At 41.2% G+C, this 22,113-nt stretch overlaps 1 protein-coding gene across 6 annotated transcripts in view; it reads left to right on the top strand.

Annotated features, from left to right (window-relative positions):
• nfia (nuclear factor I/A) overlaps positions 1-22,113 on the top strand; it is a 215,403-nt gene that overhangs the window by 47,730 nt on the left and 145,560 nt on the right. The window contains exon 1 of one of the 6 annotated variants that reach the window (XM_067596057.1): positions 14,787-15,485. The exons of 3 other annotated variants lie outside the window; for them this stretch is intronic. In XM_067596057.1, coding sequence (XP_067452158.1) covers positions 15,483-15,485 — 3 coding nt within the window. In that variant the 5' untranslated portion in view covers positions 14,787-15,482. Of the gene's footprint in view, positions 1-14,786; positions 15,486-18,212; positions 19,520-22,113 lie in introns of those variants that run through there. 2 more of the 6 variants (XM_067596056.1, XM_067596059.1) reach the window with 2 other exon arrangements.

Here is a 22,113-nt window from a genome sequence, read left to right as displayed (position 1 = left end):
GCGGCCTCCTGGAGGTCCTTGAACCACAGTTTGACAGCAGATAAGTTATAATTTCAGCCTGTTGGGAACTGAAGCACGACGAGGCTTTAAAATCTTTTCTTTGCATATTTTTATTTTGTGTTTCTGATCATTTAAAGTCAGGTTCAATCCTAAAAAAAAAAACATCTGTTTGATTGTTTAATCCTTTTTTTGTGCATCGTTCTGATTGGCTGATTGTCGATCCAATAAGGAATCGGCTCTGTGACGTCTAACGAAGCAGCTGACGAGCTTCTGATCAATCGTCTCCCTCGCTGTAATTAATGCAGCGATCCCATTGGTTCCTGTCCCGCCTCACACCTGCCAGAGACTCTGTGTGTGTGTGTGTGTGTGTGTGTGTGTGTGTGTGTGTGTGTGTGTGTGTGTGTGTGTGTGTCCAGCTGTGTGTGCAGACTCCCTGTTTTTATGTGAACAGCTGGCAGGCCTCCTCTGTTGTTTTCATATTGTGTTTGGGGGGAGAGACTGCACATCTGTTTGTGTGTGTGTGTGTGTGTGTGTGTGTGTGTGTGTGTGTGTGTGTGTGTGTGTGTGTTGAAGTATTTCCTGCCTTGTTACCTTCCAGTCTTGTTGTGTTCAGGTGAATTCACTCCATTATAAACACAACGAGCCGATTAAAGCAGCTGTCTGTCAGCGTCGCTCTGCTGAACACAGTGATCCTCACTGTGATCAGATCACATATTAAACCTCTCTGATTGATCAATCACCTGAAATATGATCAATATAAATAATATAAAAACCTCAGCTGTGCGTTACTGCTCTAACAAGGATTTTATCTCAGATTTCTGACAACAAAAGTTACATTTTTGTCATATTTTCACTGTATTTTAACAGCACGACGCCACGTTGTTCAACTCATACGACTGATATTTACATTAAAGTTATCTTATGAGAGAGCGTTGTCATGGAAGCACAAAGCGTGATGCTGCTGTGACGGCAGCTTCAGAGCAACAAACCTCAAACTTTGTGTCAAAGCGTCGCAGCATTTTGTGATTTATTCTCTGAAAATAAAACTGCAAGAAAAAAAAATAGAAAAGCAGAGTTGGAAGTTGAAACAGTGCAGAGTTGAGGATTAATAGAAGCAGATGTGGAGTCGCACACACACACACACACACACACACACACACACACACACACACACACACACACACACACACGACATCCAGCAGCAGCAGCAGCATCCACATGTCACATGATCACAGCAAACAGCAGGAAACTTGAATTAATTACAAAACAAAAGGTTGAAAAGTACTTTAGAGAGTCAACGACTGCTGCTGGAAAACACACAGAACTGGATGAAATAAACAAATAATTATAATAACTGAATAAAAACTGTAACTTTCTGTTAGCTGCTCCCAACAGAGTCAACAGAGAAAGTCCAGACTCGACAGCTTCACTCCAGATAATAAGAAGAATAAATTAGTTTTATATTCTCAGAGAAAATCATCCTTAAAATGGCAACAAAAAATATATATATAACAATCAGCTACAAAAAAATGAATCAAATGCAAAATAAGATCAGTCATCAATGAGAAATGATCAAATATATGTTTAAAAATAAAAGATAATCAGTTAATTGATATTATAGAATAATCACTTCTTCTTGCTAAATGTGATTTTTTTTTCCCTGTATTTTAAATCTGTTTGTTGACTTTCTCCTCCAACTTGGACATTAAAGTTAAGATCTAACTAATATAAATATGATAAAAAAGAATTAAAATATAGAGAAAAGATCCAAATAAGAGACGAGTTCATTTAGAAAACAGCTGCTGTTCATCATCATTATAACTGAGCTGAAACCTGAGTTTGTTTCTACATATAATGAAGAACCAGGCCATAATAAAGCAAAACGAATCCAGTGAAATATTGTCGCAGCGTCTGAAGGAGACGAGGAGAGACTGTGTTTACTGGCTGTTTACTGGCTGTTTACTGGCTGTTTACTGGTTTGCAGACTGGTTGCCTGGCAGAGAGGAGACAGAAGGAGATATGGAGGGGTGGAGGGTGGAAGATGGAGGAGGCTTTTTTTTGTTTTTTTTAGGGTGGGGGTGAGGGTGGGTGAGGGTGGGTGAGGGTGGGGGGGGGGGACCCAGCATATGCCCGGCCCTGCTGACAGCTTGCCTACGTTCCCCATCATCTCGCCTGCAGGCTTCCTTCTTCCTCTCAAAGACGGCGGAATATATTTTTTTGGGCGCCCCGTCAGGTTGGGTCCTGGTGAAACCTGGTGTGCGTGGGCAATCTGCTGCGGAGGGAGGAAGAGCGAAGGCATTAATACATACGTGTGTGTGTGTGTGTGTGTGTGTGCTGGGTTTAGATATGTAAGACGGAGAGAAGAAGGAGACGAAGAAGAAGAAGAATCTGAGGAACTCGTCTCTTGTCGGGGTTGACCTCCGACCCCTCGCTGCTTTCCCTTCAGCGCTTAGCAGATATTTTCGTTAGCTTGTATAATGTGAAACTTTCTCCTCGGCTGGATCCATAAACTGAACACAGAGTTTGATACCACACACACACACACACACACACTCTGAGGGAGGCTGGAGGTGAGAGGAGACGGGAGGAGGATTTTTTTTTTTGTTTGTTTTTTTGTTTTTTTGGTTTCTCTGATGAACCGCTGACTCGACTCGTCCTCCGTCCCTCGCAGCGGTTGGTCTCTTTTACCTTGAACCCTCCTCTCGGTCAGGACGTCAGGAGATGCGAGGCTGCGTTCGCCGTCTGCACCTTCTTCACAACGCTTTTTAATAAAAACCTGCTGTGTTCCATCGTTTCAGTTCCAGGTGAGAACGAAGATGATGTTCAACAAATTATCAGCGGAGAACACGTGAAATCCAACCAACTGTAACCGCTCCAGTAGATCACAGGGACCGTTGTTTATTTATTTATATCATTCTGTAGTGTTTCATATGTATTTAAATATTGGTTGAAGTACGTGTGTTTTAGCGTCAGAATCCTTCCTGCTGTAGGTTTCTGCATGATGACGTCGCTGCGTATAAACTGATATAAACACAGAGACTCATCTCTCACTCAGCAGTCAACACGCCAACACGCGTCACTGCTTGTTGCTGAGTTTCCATCCGAACAACCCGCAAAATAACGCAGATGTTGTCGTCCTTTAAGGAGAAGCAAGTCCTCACAAATCTTTTATTTTCTTAAACCAAAGTAAGAATAACATGTAGTCAACATAGTGCACATTTGTTTTACCAGTTTTCCAAATAATTGGTTAAAGAAAACGTAGTGAATGTTTGTTTCCTTCCACTGCTGCTGCTGTGTGAATGTTAACAGATAAACAGCAGGTGGCGCTAATTCTCTGGTCGATGCCGTTAAACTGTCGCAGAAGAAGAGAAAACAACGAGATGATGTCATTAAAAGAGCGACAATCAAAGCTCAAACGATGGAAAACATGATGGAAATATGACGTTTCTGTTAGTTTCATGTATCGATGTGAGGAAGGTTACAGCCTCCTCATCATCGCTCCACACAGATCTGATGTTTTCAGCTCTTCAGTCACATGATTCATGATGTCATCGTTTATTCACTCAGAGCTGCTGTTACACTTCAGACAGGAAACACTACTCAGCTTTTTTTATGCAAAAATTGAAAATGCTAAAAAAACAAACCAGTGAATGGAAAGACATGATGATGAAGATGGCAGGTCATCCTCTCAGCAAAGTAAAACACAGCACAGGTGTGTTTAACTAGACTAAATATGAATCAGAGACGGTTCATTTAGAAACTGTACAAAAAGGAAATCTTCATTCAAGGTCCACTTACTAGCTTTTCCTGCAGGTTTTCACCTGTTATGTGATGAACTTTTGTACTTTACATGATGCAGCTGAACACAAGATTCACTTCAAAGCTTCTGGAAATGCTGCTGAGTGAAGATTCTTTAACAAAAAGAGTAATTTAGAAGAGTAGAAGTCAGTAAACATCCAGTAAGTCAGTCTGTTCTTCTCTCAGTGTCGACACGTCACCGCCTCAGAAAACCAGCAGTTTTACCACATCGCAGTCTGACCTTTAAAGTCTTTGCACACTAAGTCCGTTTTTTTCGTCCAAAATTGTTAAAAAATAAATACGACGTCACGTTGTATCGATCACGTTTACACGTTTGCATCCGTCAAAAGCCTTTTACAGAGTTGTTTGACCACTCAGAGCCACCGTACACACAAACAACACAGCCTGGAAACACTGATACTATCAGCTGATCACAGGACGACTATTGATCATCATCTGGTCTGTATGTTGCAGCGTTTTGAGGCTGAGCCCTGAATATCTGTGTGTGTGTGCGTGTGTGTGTGTGTGTTCAGGATCAATCGGATCGTGGATATTGGTGATCTTCTTCTTTACTGTGTGGTTCTTTCTTTTTCTTTCAAGAACGTAGACGTCCACAAAGTCATATATAATCAATATAATAATAAAACACATGGGACTCAGTGTGCGAGGTTTCAAAGAGCTTTAATATATCAATATATCAACAAATCACTGATCAAACTCCTGTATTTGTTTCAGTCTGCTGGTTGTATTTTAGAGAGAATGAGAGCAGCTGAGTTTGCGTCGTCAGACTGTAGGAAAGCGTCGTGGTGTTTGTGCTCTTTGTTTGATTTGTATGAGCTTATTGACTGTAATGATCGCTGAAAGCAACAGAAACACAGTTTGTGTTTCGGCATCGTGATGCTGGCAGGCGGCTCGCTGCTCCTGCGTGTGTGTGTGTGTGCGTGTGTGTGTGTGAGACGCTTTGTGTGTAAACTTGAAATAGTCGGGGTGGTGCTGTTCTAAATAATATTGTGAGATGGCATATGTGTCTAACACGTGCTGCACACACACACACACTAAGACACACACACACACACACACATACTGGCTCATCAATGAAAGTCGGTCAGAGGGTGGGGGGGGTTCCGGCCTCTCCCCATGCTCTGCCAGGCCATCTGTTCCTCCTGCCTCCCTCTCACTACACAACTGCCTTCCTGTTTCATCCTCTTCTTCTGTTGTATCCACACACACACCCACACACACACACACACACACACACACACACACAGGCCCCAGCCCCCGTCAGCAGCCTGTAACGAGTTTTGAAGAAGAAGAAGAAGAAGAAGAAGAAGAGTTTTGTGTCATCTGACTTGACTGAGATGAGTTTATGATGCAAGCGATGGATATTTTGGCGTTCGTCTCTCTCTCTCTCTCTCTCTCTCTCTCTCTGTCTGTGTGTTTTTTCAGACGCCAAGCAGAAAAACCGCGTCCAAACCGCCAAGGTCATCACCAACACTGCAGCTCCGGGTTTTTTTTTTTAAGCTGCGAAAATTAAACCAAAAAAAAAAAAAGTGACAGCTGAGAGCCGAGCAGAGAAGAAGAAACAGTCAGTAGATCTGCTGCTGCTTCACTAAACTCCACTAAATGTTCACGTTTTCATCCTTTGAGACAAAAATAGTTCTGGTTTGACGTGTGGAAAAAAAAATATTTTGGAGGAGGATGTGAAACGGTAATTAGATTCCAGGATCCGAGCGTGTAGACGTTAGCTAACTGTCGTTCTGCTAATTATTCCGGCTGGACGTCGATGCAAATCTGAAACGCTGACGCTGATATTTGAGTTTCTGCAGCAGCGACTGATATTAAGAAAATAAATCACTTTTTAGCCAGAAACAGCCAGACGAGGTCAGTCTGAAACACCTCAACATGTTTCTGGATGATCATCATGATATTGATCCTTATTTTAGCCTCCAGCAGGTCATAACGAGTCAAATATCATACATACCATACATGAAAACCTGTTGGTCAAGTTAGATTGATTGAACGGCCATCCAGCCAATCACAGCCATCTGACCGACCCACCAGGGTGACGTTCCTCCTGCTGGTTGTGATAACAGATCAGATCAGTATGAAACAGCTGTTTAATGCTCTTTATTATTTCTGACACTGGTGGTGAGTGATAGTTACGTAGCTGAGCTTTCATCTTGTTGTGTACCATGAATGAAATAAGAAAAAAGAGAATTAAAGTCTTCATATGTTTGTGAAAAGACACTAGAAAATCTAAAGTCAGCTTAACAGTTAACACGTTAGCTTAACAGTGTTTCCCACACTGTTAAGCTAACGTGTTAACTGTTAAGCTAACACGTTGTTGCTAAGTTAGGGGCTAACCCGCTTCGATAGACGAGTATCTTCAACTGACACACAGTCTGTACTGTACATTTACTGCCAGACTGACAACTTACTGTTAAACTTTTCCTCTGCTCCGCTCGCGGTCACGTCACATTTCTGCCGCTCGCTCTCTGCACTCGTGCAACCATAAACACACACACACACACATTTACACACACACATGCACCGCCTTATGCCTTAACGGAGCTACGCTACTCTTGCACCTTTCACGTGGATGTCCTTTGAAGAACGACGAGAGGGAAGACGACTGAAAAAAATCCACAATAACGTTGGGTGTTATTGTGCTCATTAGTAGCCCGTTGATATTAATGATACAGGGGAAACACTGCATCATGGTGTGTGAGTGCTGGTGAATATAGAAAGAAGAAGATGTAGAAATGCATGGCAGGAGTTTTGATTTGTTGTGGAGACTGGAACGAGGGCTGAAGGCCAGAGGATCAATCTACTGATCAATCTACTGATCAATCTACTGATCCTCTGACTTTTCCTTTAGTGCCACCATGAGGTCACGATTTCACTGTGTTCAATACTTTAGACTCTCTCTCTCTCTCTCCTCTCCGGTGCTGCTTTTGTTACCTTAAATCTGTTTTTTTTGGGGGGGGGGGAAACAAACATATTGTAAAAGCTGTTTCACACCAAAAAAAAAAAAATGAAAAATTTCTGAATAAATATCAAACGTGAACGTCGCACGCCAGCTCTCAGCCGGCGAGCATTGATCCGAGCTCCAGCAGCGATGATCATATTTAGCTTTTCATCATTCTCAGCAAGAGAAAAAGAAACGTTTTGGGTTTAAATCTTTATATCTGAGTTTCCTTCCACCGAGCTGCCACCATGAAAAACATTTGCACTTTATTCTGAAATATTTCTTTTATTATAACCAGATACCAAAAGATCTTAAGAGACGATATTGTGACCTACGTCGGATAGAAAAGGTGAAAATGAGGGATTTATACAGTTTGATAAAGTTTGATTTCATGCTTGGGATGAGACGTGGTGAAGAATCATCCATCAGCCTCCACCTGCGCTGATGACTCAGATCACTAAATAAGATGAAGATGAGGTCGAGCTCACGCTGCTGCTTCGCCCTCGATCTCATCCAACGTCATTAAACAGACTTTACTGGTCCAAATGTGACAAAGAAGGAAAGAATTTTTACTTCCTGCTTGGTTTTCCTCTGATTTCTCGCCACCACTAACTTGTTTTTTGTAGTATTTCTTCTACTTTTTCAGTGTTATAAATATTCATTTTATCAATATTGTGTCTCTGGTTTCCTTCTTTGTTTCTTTTTCCTCTTTCTCTGTTTGTCCTTTCATCTTTTTCTTTTCTTATTCTCTTGTTTTATGACCTTCTAATCCACCTACATCGCTCTACTTTCCCATTTTCTTTTTTCGTCTCAGTCCTCCTGCTTATCAGACCTTCTGCTGCAGTTTTTCTTCTTCTTCTTCTTCTCTGTTAAATGTCGGCTCATCTTTCTTCTCTTTTTCCTGGTTTTCCTCCATCACATCTTCCTCTTTCTCTCCTTTTCTCGTCTTCTCTTGTCTCATTTCTTTTCCTGGTTTTCTGACCTTATTTTCCTCCTTCTGGTTTTCTGTCTCTCCTTCCATATCTCTCTCTCTCTGTCTCTCTCTTTCTCTCTTTCTGTCCTCCTCCTCCTCCTCTTGTTTTTCCCCCTCTCTTTCTGGTTGTGCGAGCTTGGCGGAGGCTTGGTTTCAGGCCCGGTGCTGTTGGCTGATCTCCAGCCTGGCAGCAGCTCAGTGGGAGCAGGTGGAGCCCCCATCCCCCATCACACACACACACACACACACTAACACACACACACACACACACACTAACACACACACACTAACACACACACACACACACACACTAACACACACACACACTTTGTGGTCCCACAGTATTTTTTAGCCCAAAACCGCCGCCGACATCAGCCCGTCTCCATGGTGACGTCCGTGTTCGGTTTTCTAATTTCTGCTCACGTCTGATTGGCCGGGCGTTTTTGTGAAGTGATTTAGGATGTAACTCGTATCTCCTGTAATGACCCAACGTAATAAATGACACTTCAGCTCATATAGAGTCACATATACACACACGATCTTATTATCTGATGTGTTAACGATGACAGAAATGATATTTGTTGACTCACATAAATGTCACTTTAAAGGGCAGATGAGGCGAGTTTACCTGTACAGCACATTTCAACAATAAGGCCATTCAAAGTGCTTTACATAAAACATTAAAAGCATTAAGACAAAGTGCAAAAGAAACACATTTAAAAGGACATTTAAATAAATGTAAAATTGTTATTAAAGAGGTAAGACAATTGAAAATAAAAACAAGCTAAAATAGAATGAGACAGGCATAAAATACAAGAATAAAATGTAAAAATTTGGTTTAATAAAAGGCAATCAGCTGTGATTTAAAAGCAGACCTGCAGTTTTCTGGGAGTTTGTTCAGATATGTGGAGCATAAAAACTGAAAGCTGCTTCTCCAGGTTTAGTTTTTACTCTGGAGACAGAAAGCAGACCTGATCCCAGACCACCTGAGAGGTCTGGACGGTTCATAATGTAGCAGCAGATCAGAAATGTATTCAGTGCTTTATAAACCAACAGACAGGAAGTCAGTGTAAAGACCTGAGAACTGGACTGATATGATCCACTTTCCTGGTCTTAGTGAGGACTCGAGCAGCAGCGTCTGGATCAGCTGAGACCTGTGAAGACACATAACTGTGGTAGCATATTTTTTGTCGTTTTCCATAATCTGAACCAGTGGGAGCATGTAGATGTTGAACAGAAGAGGCCCCAGAACGGAGCCTTGGGGAACTCCGCAAGTTATTTTTGTCCACTCAGATGTGTAATTAATTACCTATAGACACAAAGTAGTCCCTGTCCTTTAAGTTGGATTCAAACCAGTTCAGTACTGTGCCAGAAAGTCCCAACCAGTTTTCCAGTCGGTCTGGTATGTTGTGGTCAACTGTGTTGAATGCAGCACTGAGATCCAGTAACGCTAAGACTGAAATTCTGCCACTGTCAGTGTTTAAGCGGATGTCATTGAAGGCCTTCACAAGAGCAGTCTCAGTGCTGCGGTTTGGTTGAAATCAGTTTCACCAACCAATTTAGCCCCATAAATTGGCCGTCCTGGCTAATATGGGACAGTTGGCAACTCTTTGTGTGAGGATGAAAGGTCGTCCAGGTGATCAGGCGGAGATCCAGGTTCCTACAACAGTGGAGCAAATCTGTTCTCCAGCTGCACATTTGGATGTTGGGCAGGTTTGTTGTTAGTTCTCCTTTTCTCAGCTGTGTCCCTAAGAACAGGGGTTGAAGAGGATGATAGTGCAGATCTCAGGCCGCTGGGCTCTGCCTGCCACTCAGGCTTTGCTCCAAGAGATACAGGGAGGACTTTCATCCGGTACACAGCCCTCCTGTTTCTTGAGAGTCTTTGTGGTGCTAATTAGCTGTGTGTTAGCATGATCTTGTCTACCGTTTTGAATCCAATCACTTCCACTGTCACTTCTAACTGGTGAGTTTTGGTTTCCAGCACTGCAATCTTCTGTAGAAGTTTGTGGAAGTCGCCTGTGTAGAAGGGAGGCATCTTGCTGCTAATTAGCTTTAGCTAAGTACCACTTTTCCAGTCACTGCAGTACAGGCTTTTGCTGCTGGTAGGCTACTGAGGAGGTCATAAAAATGTTGAAATATAGCAATAGTCTACTATAGCTACAAAAAAAATTACAGTCCCAGTGATTTATAAGTATGTATTTGTATTTGTATTTGTTCGTAGTTTCTCACAGAAGAAAAACAAGAATATTAGCAGAAGAAAGCAAGCAGAGGTGAGAGCAAGCAGCAGCAAGCCGGGATAAAAACCATCACTTTAACTGTGCAGTGCAGGTTTTTGGGGTTTTGAGATAAGTGACGCGTTTGCTCCCAACTCAGTAACAGAGATGAACTTTGGAAAAACTGATTTGAATAGTTCAAAAATCTTTTAAAATATCTAAATGTTGACAGTGAGATCTGTGAGTTATCCGGATTAACAGTGAGGTCACATTAACATCCGTTAACTGAAGATGTTTGGACTGATGAACTCACCTTTGACCTGTGAACTCTCACCAATAGAAAGACATTTATTCTGGCGGGGTTTCCAGCAGCGTCACACTAACAGACTTTAAAGAATCTTCCACAGATTCATTATTTCACTCCTGTGACATCATCAGACACACGGTGGACAGCAGAACCAGAGATGTTGTCTCATCAAACCCCGGCGCCTACATTACCCACAATGCAACTCAAACCTTTAACTGACAGTCAGAGTGAGCTGTCAGTCTGAAATGGAACCAGTGATGTGGTTATATGGTTTGGTAACCGAGACGCTCCTAAAACAACATGATTTAAAGTGAAATTAGCGGATGACGTGTTGTCATGGTAACAGCGGACATGCTGTGACGCTGGTAGCTGAGGGTTGTGACTCTGTGCTTCAAACTGTTGATGAGACTGAAGGAGAGTTTGAGCTGCTGTGTGAAGAGAAAACACCTGCAGGAGAGGACCAGGTGTGTGTGTGTGTGTGTGTGTGTGTGTGTGTGTGTGTGTGTGTGTGTGTGTGTGTGTGTGTGTGTGTGCGGTGATGGGCAGTGAAGGACCTCGCAGCGAGCCGATGGTGTAATTATCTCTGAGGCAAACACACACACACATTTGTACTTCTGTGAGGACCCTTAATGACATCATTCATTCACTGAACCTCCAACATCAGGTGAGAACAACAGGAAATGACCTCATGTTTCAAAATGTCCTGATTTTCTGAAGAAAGTTCCAAAATGTTTTCACTCTAAAGTCCTCAGAAAGACAGAAAGAGCACAAACACACACATGAAAGTGGTTTTACTGGGAGCTCCCAGTGTGTGATCCTGCAGCCTGCTGGGAGTTTGTCTCAGCTGGTCACTGTTGATGAATGAATGAATGAATGAATGAATGAATGAATGAATGATTGAATGATTGACAGGTTGGATTCCATCACTTCTGCATCTGATGAAATACATTTTTTTTACAGCAGATGATTAAAAGCTTAATTGGAGATATTTCATTAATAATTATCTCATCGTCTTATTATTTGAACTTGTTTCGTTTCATATTGTCATGTTGTTATTTATCGGCTCACATCTGATTTATTTAGATTATTTTGCCCTCAGTTGCGTCTAAATGATATTAATCTAGTTATGTTTTTAAATTAATATAAATAAACCATTTAAATGAATATAATGATTGGGATAAATGTGCATCTGTGAGCCTTTTTATACAGATTTTATAGTTTTAATGAGAGTTTTATGAAATGCTTCATTTAGCTTTCAGGATTTTTTTCAGAATTGAAAAGAAAAAATAATGATGATAAAAAATCTTTATTTCTTCTACATGTCAGAGTTAACAGGAATATTAAACGTCCCAGTGAGTAGTATGATATGAAACATATAAAAAAAGATGGAAAAACATTTTATAAAGCTTTTTAGTTCATTATTTACTTGTAAAAACATGAATATTTTTTATGTTAAAGTGTTTTCTAGTCAGTCTGCTGCGTGTATTCAGTGTTCGGTGTAGTTACAGCTGATCGGCTCTAGATGGAGCCTCAGGTTCAGTTCTGCTTCATCAGGACACTTCAGACAAATCTGATGAGTTCAAAACATCAAACTAGAGAGACAACAAATTTAAAATGACTTTAAAGAACATGTGATGATGAGTAAACTGGTTCTATGTAATTATTCATCATCATATATCTGATGATCTAAAGCATAAATCACTTTACAGGCGGATGTCGATCAGGTTTTTGGAGCATCCTGATTATATGTTTGCACATGTAAACGTCATATCAATCAATCAGATTTTATTTGTAGCACCATCCACAACCAAACCATAAATGACTGTTATAAATAAAGAATCAATAAAAACAGGAACTGAGGAAACACCAGAGGAAGGATGAAAATGTAAAAATTCAGAATAGTAAAATAAAACAATAATACAAAATTGAAATGTGAAAAAAGATAATAAAATACTAAAAACAAGGAGACGGTAAGAAAGGAACCTGAATGATCTCAGTTTTAAAGCAGCAGTCAGGTGTCTGTAATCATTCCTCCTGTTCATACTGGATATTAAAGATCCTTCAAATGTGTTTTCAACGGAAGTGATGGAGGATAAAATCCACAGTGTGTCCACACAGTCATTTAAAAGTCTGTGTGAAGCTTCTATTCAGCTTCATCAGTCTGAGTTAGTCATATCAAGTGGATATCTGACACATTTACAGTCTTTTTAGCATCAAATTCCCTCTTTGTGTTTCCTCGGACTCATTTGGACGCTGAAGCTTCATATTAGCTTTAGATAAACTTTGAAACACATCACTTCCATTGTAAGGTCATTATGAAGGGATCTTCTACTGGTCAGTATGAACAGGAGGAATGATTACAGCAAGAAAAACATGTTTCAATGTTCATTTGGGCTCCTGACTGATGGTTTTAAGACACACTAGAAAAGCTGTGAACTCGTCCTTTAAGAGTCTGATCTATGCTACCTGAGATGAGTCAACTGTGGCGGGTAAAACACTGATTCATCTGTCATGTGATCAAAGCTGAAATAAAAAGTCAAAGTGTGAAGACTCACCTGAATCTACTGCAGCAGAGACACATTTAACTGAAACAGACAAACATACAGACAATAACTCTGCTGTTAGAAACATGGAAACAGGAAGTTCAATAAATATCACTAAATATGATCAAAACCAGGATGAGACTCAGCAGCAGGATTAGAGCTGCAACCATATGTTAAACATGGTATTTTAATAATCCAATAATCATATTTTTTAAATAAAATGCTGATTTCTCTTGTTCCAGCTTCTAAAATACAAATTCATCCTGGTTTCTTTCTTTCGTCTTCTATGACAGTGAAGTAAACATTTAAGGACGTCACGTTGGTATTTTGGACATTTTATAGACTGAACAACTAATCGATTGTTAGTCGCAGCCGTAACCAGGATACATGTGTTCATTTATCATTTATATATCATCATATAATCACAGCAGCACATAGAACAGAAGAAGAAGAAGAAGAAGAATGTAGTAAAGTGTGAACCTGCAGTGTCTGATCTGCAGCTTATATGATGGACGTCTGGACAGCAGAGTGATCGGCTCTCTGTGGAAGTCTGAGCCAGTAATCCATGATTACACATTAAGATTATTGATCATATCGAAAACCCAATTTAATTGCTGTAATCTAATTACCTTCTCTTTGTCTTGACCTTCATCGCTGAGACGTTGTTTAGCCAACTAATAACCGGAGCCTGGGATGTATTTGAGCGAAGTAAATCTGCAGATTGTCTTGTTAAATCACGCCGGCTGTCCTTCTATTAACATAAAAGCTTCTGTTCATTAACCTCAGACGACTCACCGCTCGCAGCTCTGCAGCCCGACTGAAAACCTGCAGAAGAAGAGATCAGCGCAGGTCAACGCAAGTCTGCCAGATTTATATAGAAAGAGCTTTTAACAAACAGGTGCTTCACAAGACAAACTTTGGATTTAAGGCGATTCTGTCTCACAAATTAGAAATCTGGGAGAATAATTGAGGAAATCATGTAGAGACGCAGCTGCAGGCCTTTAAAATCTGCAAAACCAGCAGCATACACGTCTAATTTTAATATTTTTAAATACATTTTTGACCCTGAAGGAACCAAACTCTAAGACCTGATGTGCAGCGTTTTAAGACATTTTATGCACCACAATCTTATTAAAGTGAAGGTCAAATGATTTATTGTTGCACTTCCATAAAATTCGTGGACTTGTAGAGACAGATTAGTCAAAATCTGTGCAGCAGAGATCGAGACTTTTTATAGTGTCTAGTTTGGGTCAAACACCAAAAAACACTGGATCCTACATTTCCCATGATGCACCTGGATAATGTCTTTAATTAGAGCCTCCTGGCCTGGTAAACAACTTCACACCTCCAGTTTGTCTTTACAGCTGAAGGTTCGGTCTTGTTTTATTTCCATCGAAGTTCACACAACTGACGAGTTTACGTTTCCTGTTTTGTGGCGTTTCCTGTTTCGTGGCGAGTCGTTGAAACTTCACCTTTAACTTCGTCCAATAGAAACAGGGCTGCGTCGTTATTCCAGCTGCTTCATCATCATGTTTAGTGCAACATTAATCTCGACATCACGGCTGTTTTCACTGCTGTACGTGGAACCGTTTTGTTGAGCTGAAGGGTGAAACTGCCTTTTATGCCAAAATAACCTTGATGACATCACTATGACATCATCAGAGGGTCGTTTTCCCCTCCAGAGCTGCAGGAGACCTCATACAGTTATAATTTATACATTAAACTGATCTCGTCTGTTTATCACAGTCTTCTTGTCTGACTGTATGTTACATGAGTGACAGTGATGACAACATGTGACGTTTTTAATGTGAAATGAAACGGATGAAATTTAAAAGAATCCCTTTAAAAAAGACACAAATGAACACGTGTCACATGATATTCATGTAATTCATATGTTCACGTGTGAAATATTTAATTTCATGTATGACCACGTGGAAACATGTTAAACTTTATGAAATACTTTAAAATAATAATTTTTTTAACGCAGAGTCTTTGCTGAATGAGTCCGATCAGAGGTTTGAACACCTGACAGGTGAGCAGCTGCGGATCCTCAGCAGGTATCACATCAGCTGCTTCATCAGCTGCCTGACGAACCTCCGCCGGTGCGTCCCGGTCCGGTCAGCCCGCTGCAGCCTCCCCGCAAACATCTGCACCTCCTTTCTCCTCCTCTCTCCTCCTTTCTCCTCCTCTCTCCCTCACACGCACGGCCGTCACCGCGCGCAGCACCGACCGGGGAATGAAGCCGTGTGAAGCGGCTATAAATCAGTCGGTGCACCGGCCGGTCCGGCGGCTGCAGCGCTGCAGGGCTGAAGCTGCTCCCCGCTGCACGGAGCTGCCGTGCTGTACCGGGTCACACCGAGCTGAACCGGGTTATGTGGATCCAGCGGGACAGGAAGAAGAGGAAGGAGGAGAGGGAGGAAGAGGGGACAGCGGCTAGAGATAAACAAACAAATAAACAAACAAACAGGCAAGAGATTGATTGGTGCAACTTCTGTAAAGTCCCGAACCGAGCCGAGCCGAGCCGAACCGAGCCGAGCCGAGCCGAACCGAGCCGACAAGTACAGAAACAGGAGCAGTAAAGTGTCTGGACCGCTGGATTATTATTCCAGCAGAATAACTCAGATTGACTCTGGACCCTGAAGCATCCTGGGTAGTTTCTCACCTGCTCTGAACTTCTCAGATGGTACGTCATCACTCCGTCATCAATAACTCTATCAACTCACCTTTACCTTTATTTATCTATAATCAATAATCTATAACTCCTCAGATGATCTCTGTAGAAACGTGTTTTATTTGTATTCATCTTATTTTGTGTCAGTTAATGCAGTGAACGAGCGCGTTCTCGTTTGCGCGCACACGTCAGGGTTTTTTTTAACCTTAATTTTCCGTCCAATCAGACGCGCCTCTGACGTTCAAATTCCTCCGTTTCGTCCAATTACAGCGCAATCAGAGATCGTGGCTCTGACGTGGCAGCTCCTGATTGGCTGTTGGTAGATGGAGGCTCAGCAGAGGATCAAATGATGCTAAAATCAGCCTGAATGGTCAATAAGTTTAATGTGACTTTATTATCACTATAATATAAATAGTTTATTGTCTATTATTATATTTTATCTGCTGTTATTTTCCTCTAATATTCCTCTAAAAACATCATTATAACTCTGTGGTTTCTTATCAGTTTATAGAAACTTAATCTCACTTTTATCTTATTAAAGCTGCAAATAAGGATTTAAAAACATCCCTGTTGTGCTCAGTAGTGAGTTTATCACACTTTTATCTTATTGTCACAATCATTTTCAGACATTTTATTGTGTTTAATCACATTTTATACTGATATAACTCTCCCAGATGATCTATATACGTATTTACAGATGAGTTCTGCCTGTTTATTGTGACTTTATCACTAGATGAGATTTTATTTTAGTGCACTATCTGTTCAGGTGTGTTTAAAGTCTCCATTATTGGTTTATTTGAATGGATTTCATATCCCAGTAAAGATTTAACGTGTGTATGTGGAGCTCAGTAGAGGTTTAATTGTCCATAATGATCATTTAATCTGCTGTAATATTCCTACGATGTTTCTCTGAGGACTTCAGGGAGTCTGTGGTGAGTTAATAACGATCGTTGTATTTTATGTCCTATATGTGTATAATATCTTCAGTCTGTGTGTGATCCTCCCTGCTGATTATATTCCTGTTTGTAACGGCCACTTTATGGTAGTTTTACACTGTCTGTGCTTCTTACTGCTGATTTATTATCATCATTTTCCTGTTTGTATCATTTTTTAATGATCCTATAGAGACATGCAAAGTAGCTTTATAGAAGCTTTATTGTATTTTGTTTCCTCTACAGGCTAATATTCCTCTTATATCCCCGTAAAGCTTTTTATTGAGTGTCTCTGCTTCTCAGATGTGACTTTATGATTCTGTAGTGTCTTCAAATGTTTCAACTTCCTGTAGACACATCTGACCAATCAGAGACTACATCTCTACATCTACATTATTATACATGTTATTCTTATTTCATATAAAGAATACAGTTTATACAGTTAGTTTAGGTGTAAACCGAGCAGCTGTGTGTGTGTGTGTGTGTGGATGTGATGTAGGGGGCGCTGTTATCTGCCTCACACCTGCAGACACAGTCGAGTCTCTGAGATCAAACTCACCTGCACAGAAACAGAAATACAGAATATAAAATAAAGCATCTGGAACGTTTACACGCATCAGTCAACTTTCAGCTTTTTCTCCCTAAAAACATCAGAGGAAAAATATTTGTACTTTTATTTACCAAAAACCCCAAAAACTGCACCAAATACAGCAGCTGACACTCTATTATAATACTGATACTACAGTCATGCATCACTGAGTGAAGAAGAAGTTCTGATATTCAAATAGATTGAATGTTTATATTCTCACATTTAGATGGAGCGCTGCTTTCCCTCCAATTTACAGATTTTAATACTCAAGTTCAAGTTCAAAAGCTAATTATCAACATGACGTCTGTTTCTTTAATATCAGGAGAGAAAAAAAACCTGACAAATATCAGACAAAACATAACAACAGTGTGGACGCAGTAAAACCTGAATTTTTAATAAAAGATCAGTGAAAATGAAATAAATACATGAACACACAGCAGAGATAGAAAATGATGGAAAGTGTCTTTAGAAGGAATTTTACAATCAAACCTGCTGTTTATTAATATATCAATCAATCATAACGTCACATAAAATCATAAATGAATAAACAGACTAGTATCAGAGCTGATTGGTTCATATCTCCATCATCTCACATCTGTATTATAATATATACAATAAGTTAATAGGACTTGATTATTTAATCATAATAATAATAATGTTTAGTGTTGGAGGCTTTAAAAGGAGACAATCGTTATTATAAAGGCTGTTGAAGTGTAATTTCAGTGGTGGAGTGTGTTGTGAGTGGTGTGAGTGGATCCTGTCAGATCTCTATAGATCTCATGGATCCTCCTCGGACTCTGTCAGCTTCTTATTGACCTCATGGAAGCGGCTGCTTCTGCGTTTCTCTGCGCAGGAAACACAGACATTTACCGCTTTCTGCTGCTTTAAAGTGGCTTGTAGCGCTGGATTAGAGGTTGTTGGTTTCTGTCACGCACACACACACACACACACACACACACACACACACACACACACACACACACACACACACTGAGACAGGAAAGTGAAAAAAAATTGCCTGTGGATTGAAGGAGCGGAGCTGCAGAGCTGCGGAGCTCTCGGACTTGATTTAGCGCAGAAAAGATTGAAACTTGTGCAGAAACCGGCGGGAGTTTGTCGGATCCTCACTGAGACTCTGCAGGATTGATCCCTCTTCTTCCTCTTTAATGCATCAAACCCCAAATGTTGTCTCGTGCTGCCCTAAGGACCAGTTTTAAGTTGCTTTTTTTAATATATAAAAAGCAATGAAAACATTTCAGCAGCGAATCAGAGCTCCTTTTCTAATCTAATCCATAACTAATCAATAAACCCACAACCCGATCAGTTTCATCTCAATACTCTCCTGAGCGGCGGGATCACACACACACACACTAACACACACACACACACACACACACACACAGCAGCAGCGGCATCACCACCGGATTCTACTTGTGAAACTGCGCGCGGAGGATCGATGGTTTTTTTTTTCTTTCTGATCAATAAGCTGAGTGTGTGATCAGTTTCGGCTCTGCAGGGTCACTGCGCTCAGTCCGCGGCCACACCGAGTCTACACACCGACGCAGTCCGGTGTCGGAGAGTGCAGGTCCCGGTGCAGCAGACAGACTGAGGAGCGGAGAGGAGGTGGCGCTCCTCTCTGCGTCCGGGACAACACACCGACTCTCTCTCTCACTCGCTCTCTTCTTTACCGTCTCCTCCTGCTGGAGATAAATTAACGGAAAGCAGCTGTCGGTTGTTTTAGAGGCGAGGCGGCCGTCTGGCAGCTCAGGGATCCCGTTTTTGCCTTTTTTTTCTTTCTTCCTCGTCAGATCTCTTTTCCCGGGACTCCGCGGACACCGCGGCTGCTGCTGCTGCTGCACCGCGCCCTCCGTCCCGAGCACCGAGGAGCCGCACCGCCGCACGCCGGCCACAGCGCACCGCAGGACGGATAGACATGTTGCCGAGGTCCGCCGGTCGCCGCGGCTCTCCGACGGTTTGAAATGCAGTTTCGGGACGTTTTGGAGGTTTGCACCGTCCACCAGCACCGGCCGCTCTCGCCTCAGCTCCCAGCACCGACACCACACCGGGCTGCCCTGTGATCCTTTCTATTTTTTTTTATTTCTCTAACGGGACTTTTCTCTTGTTGCTGGAGATGTTCTTCGTGTCTGGGCTGAAAGTTGTGCGCTCCCCGGCGGAGGGCCTCTAACAGGTCCGGACAGTACATGTAACCCGAGGCGGGGTCAAAGTTCAGCGCTGGTTGGAAATGTGAAAGCGAAGGGGGCAAAAGGAGGGCTCTATTTCCCCTTCTCTCACTCTCTCTCCTTTTTCTGTTCTTTCCTTTTTTCACACACAAACACACACATACACACACACTCACACACACATTCACTCACTCACACACACACACACACACACACTGCGCACACGCACACGCGCGCACACACAGGCTGGAGTTACAGTAACCCACACACACATAAACACACACACACCTTCCAGATCTAAGATTAGATCCGACAGATATGTATTCCCCGCTATGTCTAACACAGGTGAGTCTCCTTTCAAACTTTTTTAAATTCTCTTAACGGTGTTTGTGTGCAGCGGAGCTCGGACTGAGCTTCTCTCCTGTTTACTGTCCACTCAGGACTGTATGGACTCTATAGTCTGCAGGCTGCAGCTTCGCTTCTCACACTTCAACTGTCTTCCTGTCCGCCGCTGCAGCACATGGCGGACGGCGCCTCCAAAGTTCCTTTTTCCAAATTTTTTTTTATTTAACATGAGCGTTAATTTCTGTCTTCTGACACTGTTTCTCTCGGTAACTTTTCCTGCAGTGTGTCGCGTGTTGTAGAGGTGTTTCAGTGGAGCTTTGAGCCGCTGGTTGAGCTTGTTTCTGTGCCGGGTGCACACACTCTGTCCCGGCTGCTCCGCTGGCTGAAGCCCCGTTCAGGCTCGCGCTGGCCGGGCAGCCGGAGCGGATCAGCGGCTCCGTGTCTTCCCTCCTGACTTCCCCTCCAAAGTTTTAATGTCATAATTTGCGCAAAATGTGGATGCGTAAACTTGGGCACAGCCGTAATTCAGACGCGTAAACTTGTTGTTTATTTCTGTTTTTTCTTTGCCCCCAAAAACTTTCCAACTGTGGTCGCCGACATGCGTCTCCTTCAGGGCAGAGACGTGCATGTGCGGGGAAACACGAGCAGAAAACCACTGAAAGCTGTGAGAGTTTATGACACATGTTGTTCAGAGAGGCTTCACATTAGTGTGAAAAGAAGTGATTTAGTGCAGCCTGAGGCGGGATGAAGGGATCCGTCAGCTGCAGGGGTTTCAGCTCTTCACATCGGCTGAGCTGTGCTGAGCTCTGCAGGTTGTTCCCATTTTGTAAAAATCAAAGTGAATGTGATCATTAATTGGTTCCTTCCTGCTGCTGTTTAGGCCTCACAGAGGAACCTCAGGCCTGACACAAATATGTCTCTGCAGAGAAAAACAAATGTTTGTGTCAGAGGTGACCTGAAGTGTCACAGCAGACCTGCAGCAGCCAGAAAAACATCAACTTATTTTATTTCTGCAAGACGACAAACTGCTGACAAAATCATTTATCATTTATTTCCAGCATAAATCAAACATTTGCATATTTACCTCCCAACAACTTAAATTTGACCTAATTTATTTCCCTCTTAAAAAATAATTTGCTTTACTGCAGGGTTGTGTTCAGGGTCAAAGGTTAAAATAGGATTTAAGAGCTTTTTTTGGGTGTGACCTCATGGAGATTTTGGCTTCCTCTTGCTGGAATTATCGTCCTAATCTCCTGAAATTAACCGCAGCCTCTTCTGCAAAGAATTAACATTTAAATCAGCCATATATTTTTATTAAATATGTTTTAATTTGAGCATCAGTCATCAGTATTTTCATCCGTCAAATTATTTGAATTAAATGTGTTTCATTGCAAGAATAACCTCTGAGTGCAATTACATCCCATAATTTATCCTCTATATTAAAATGACTGGAATTCAATAATTTATCATATTCCAGAAAAGGACATTTAATCTGATTTATTGACATTTAATTGTAACAATTTGTAAATGATTTATTGATATTGGCTGTGAGAGGAGATACTTCAGTAATCTGCTGCTTTGTTTGAATCCAAAAATTCTCCACAAAAAAAAAAAAAAGAAATCATTTGGCATCCTGATTTTCCGGTGGAAGCTTCGGTTTGTTTGGAGACACGTTTGAGGACGATGTGAGCGTCTGAAACTGCAGGAAAGAACAGGAGCTTTAACGTATAATCTGATTATCAGCCAGTAAAACCAATAATCAGCAGCCAGAGTCCTCGCTGACTGTCGCTTTTATAAATCCTGCTCAGTTAAAGGTTGGAAAAAAAAAATCAGTTTTCAGGGTTTTAACAGATGTTTTCAGCTTAAATTCTTCACATCGGAGACACTTTTACTGTTTGTTATTTAGAACTGAATTCTTTAATTATTTCTTCTTTATTCATTTCTGATATTTTTTAATATTTTTGCATAAGAGTGTGTGTGTTAATGAGCTGTTCATGTTTAATCCAGAGAAGCTGTTTTTAATCCCTTCAAACATTAAACACTTTATTTTTATTTAGCATCAAAAAAAAAAAACACCAAATTTTAAGATTAATATTTATTTAATCCCAAAACATCAGAAACTGCTGATTTCATTTTATTTTAGTTTCTTGAATCTCAGTTTTGGGATTTTGGAGAATTTTTTTTGCTGAAATTTCAGATTTAAAGAAAAATAAAGGAAACGTTAACGTTACGTGAAGCTGCTCGTTGCCTCCCGGCCAGCAGGAGGCGCCATAAAATAAAAGCTTTTATTCATTTTGATCCTAATTTAACTCCACGTATTTAAAGATTCACTCACTAATAAAACCAGACAGATACATTTTGGGATTTCGTGATGTTACGAGAAACTTTGAGATTATCAAAGACGACAGATTAGCAGAAAAAACTAGTGGTGATGAAATGATATTTGATGTTGTTGCAGGTGTTTAAGTTTCTTTAACTTCCCTTTTTAGTTGTTTTTTTGGGGGTTTTATTGATTTTAAAGAAAAGTCTTTGCAACAAGTCGACCTTTACATCACGTCGTGCTCACAGGAGAAGAAGAAGAGGAGGAGTGCTGT

Source organism: Thunnus thynnus, chromosome 8 (assembly GCF_963924715.1).
Source record: "Thunnus thynnus chromosome 8, fThuThy2.1, whole genome shotgun sequence".
Taxonomy (NCBI): Eukaryota; Metazoa; Chordata; class Actinopteri; order Scombriformes; family Scombridae; genus Thunnus; species Thunnus thynnus.
This window is presented reverse-complemented; position numbering and strand designations above follow the sequence as displayed.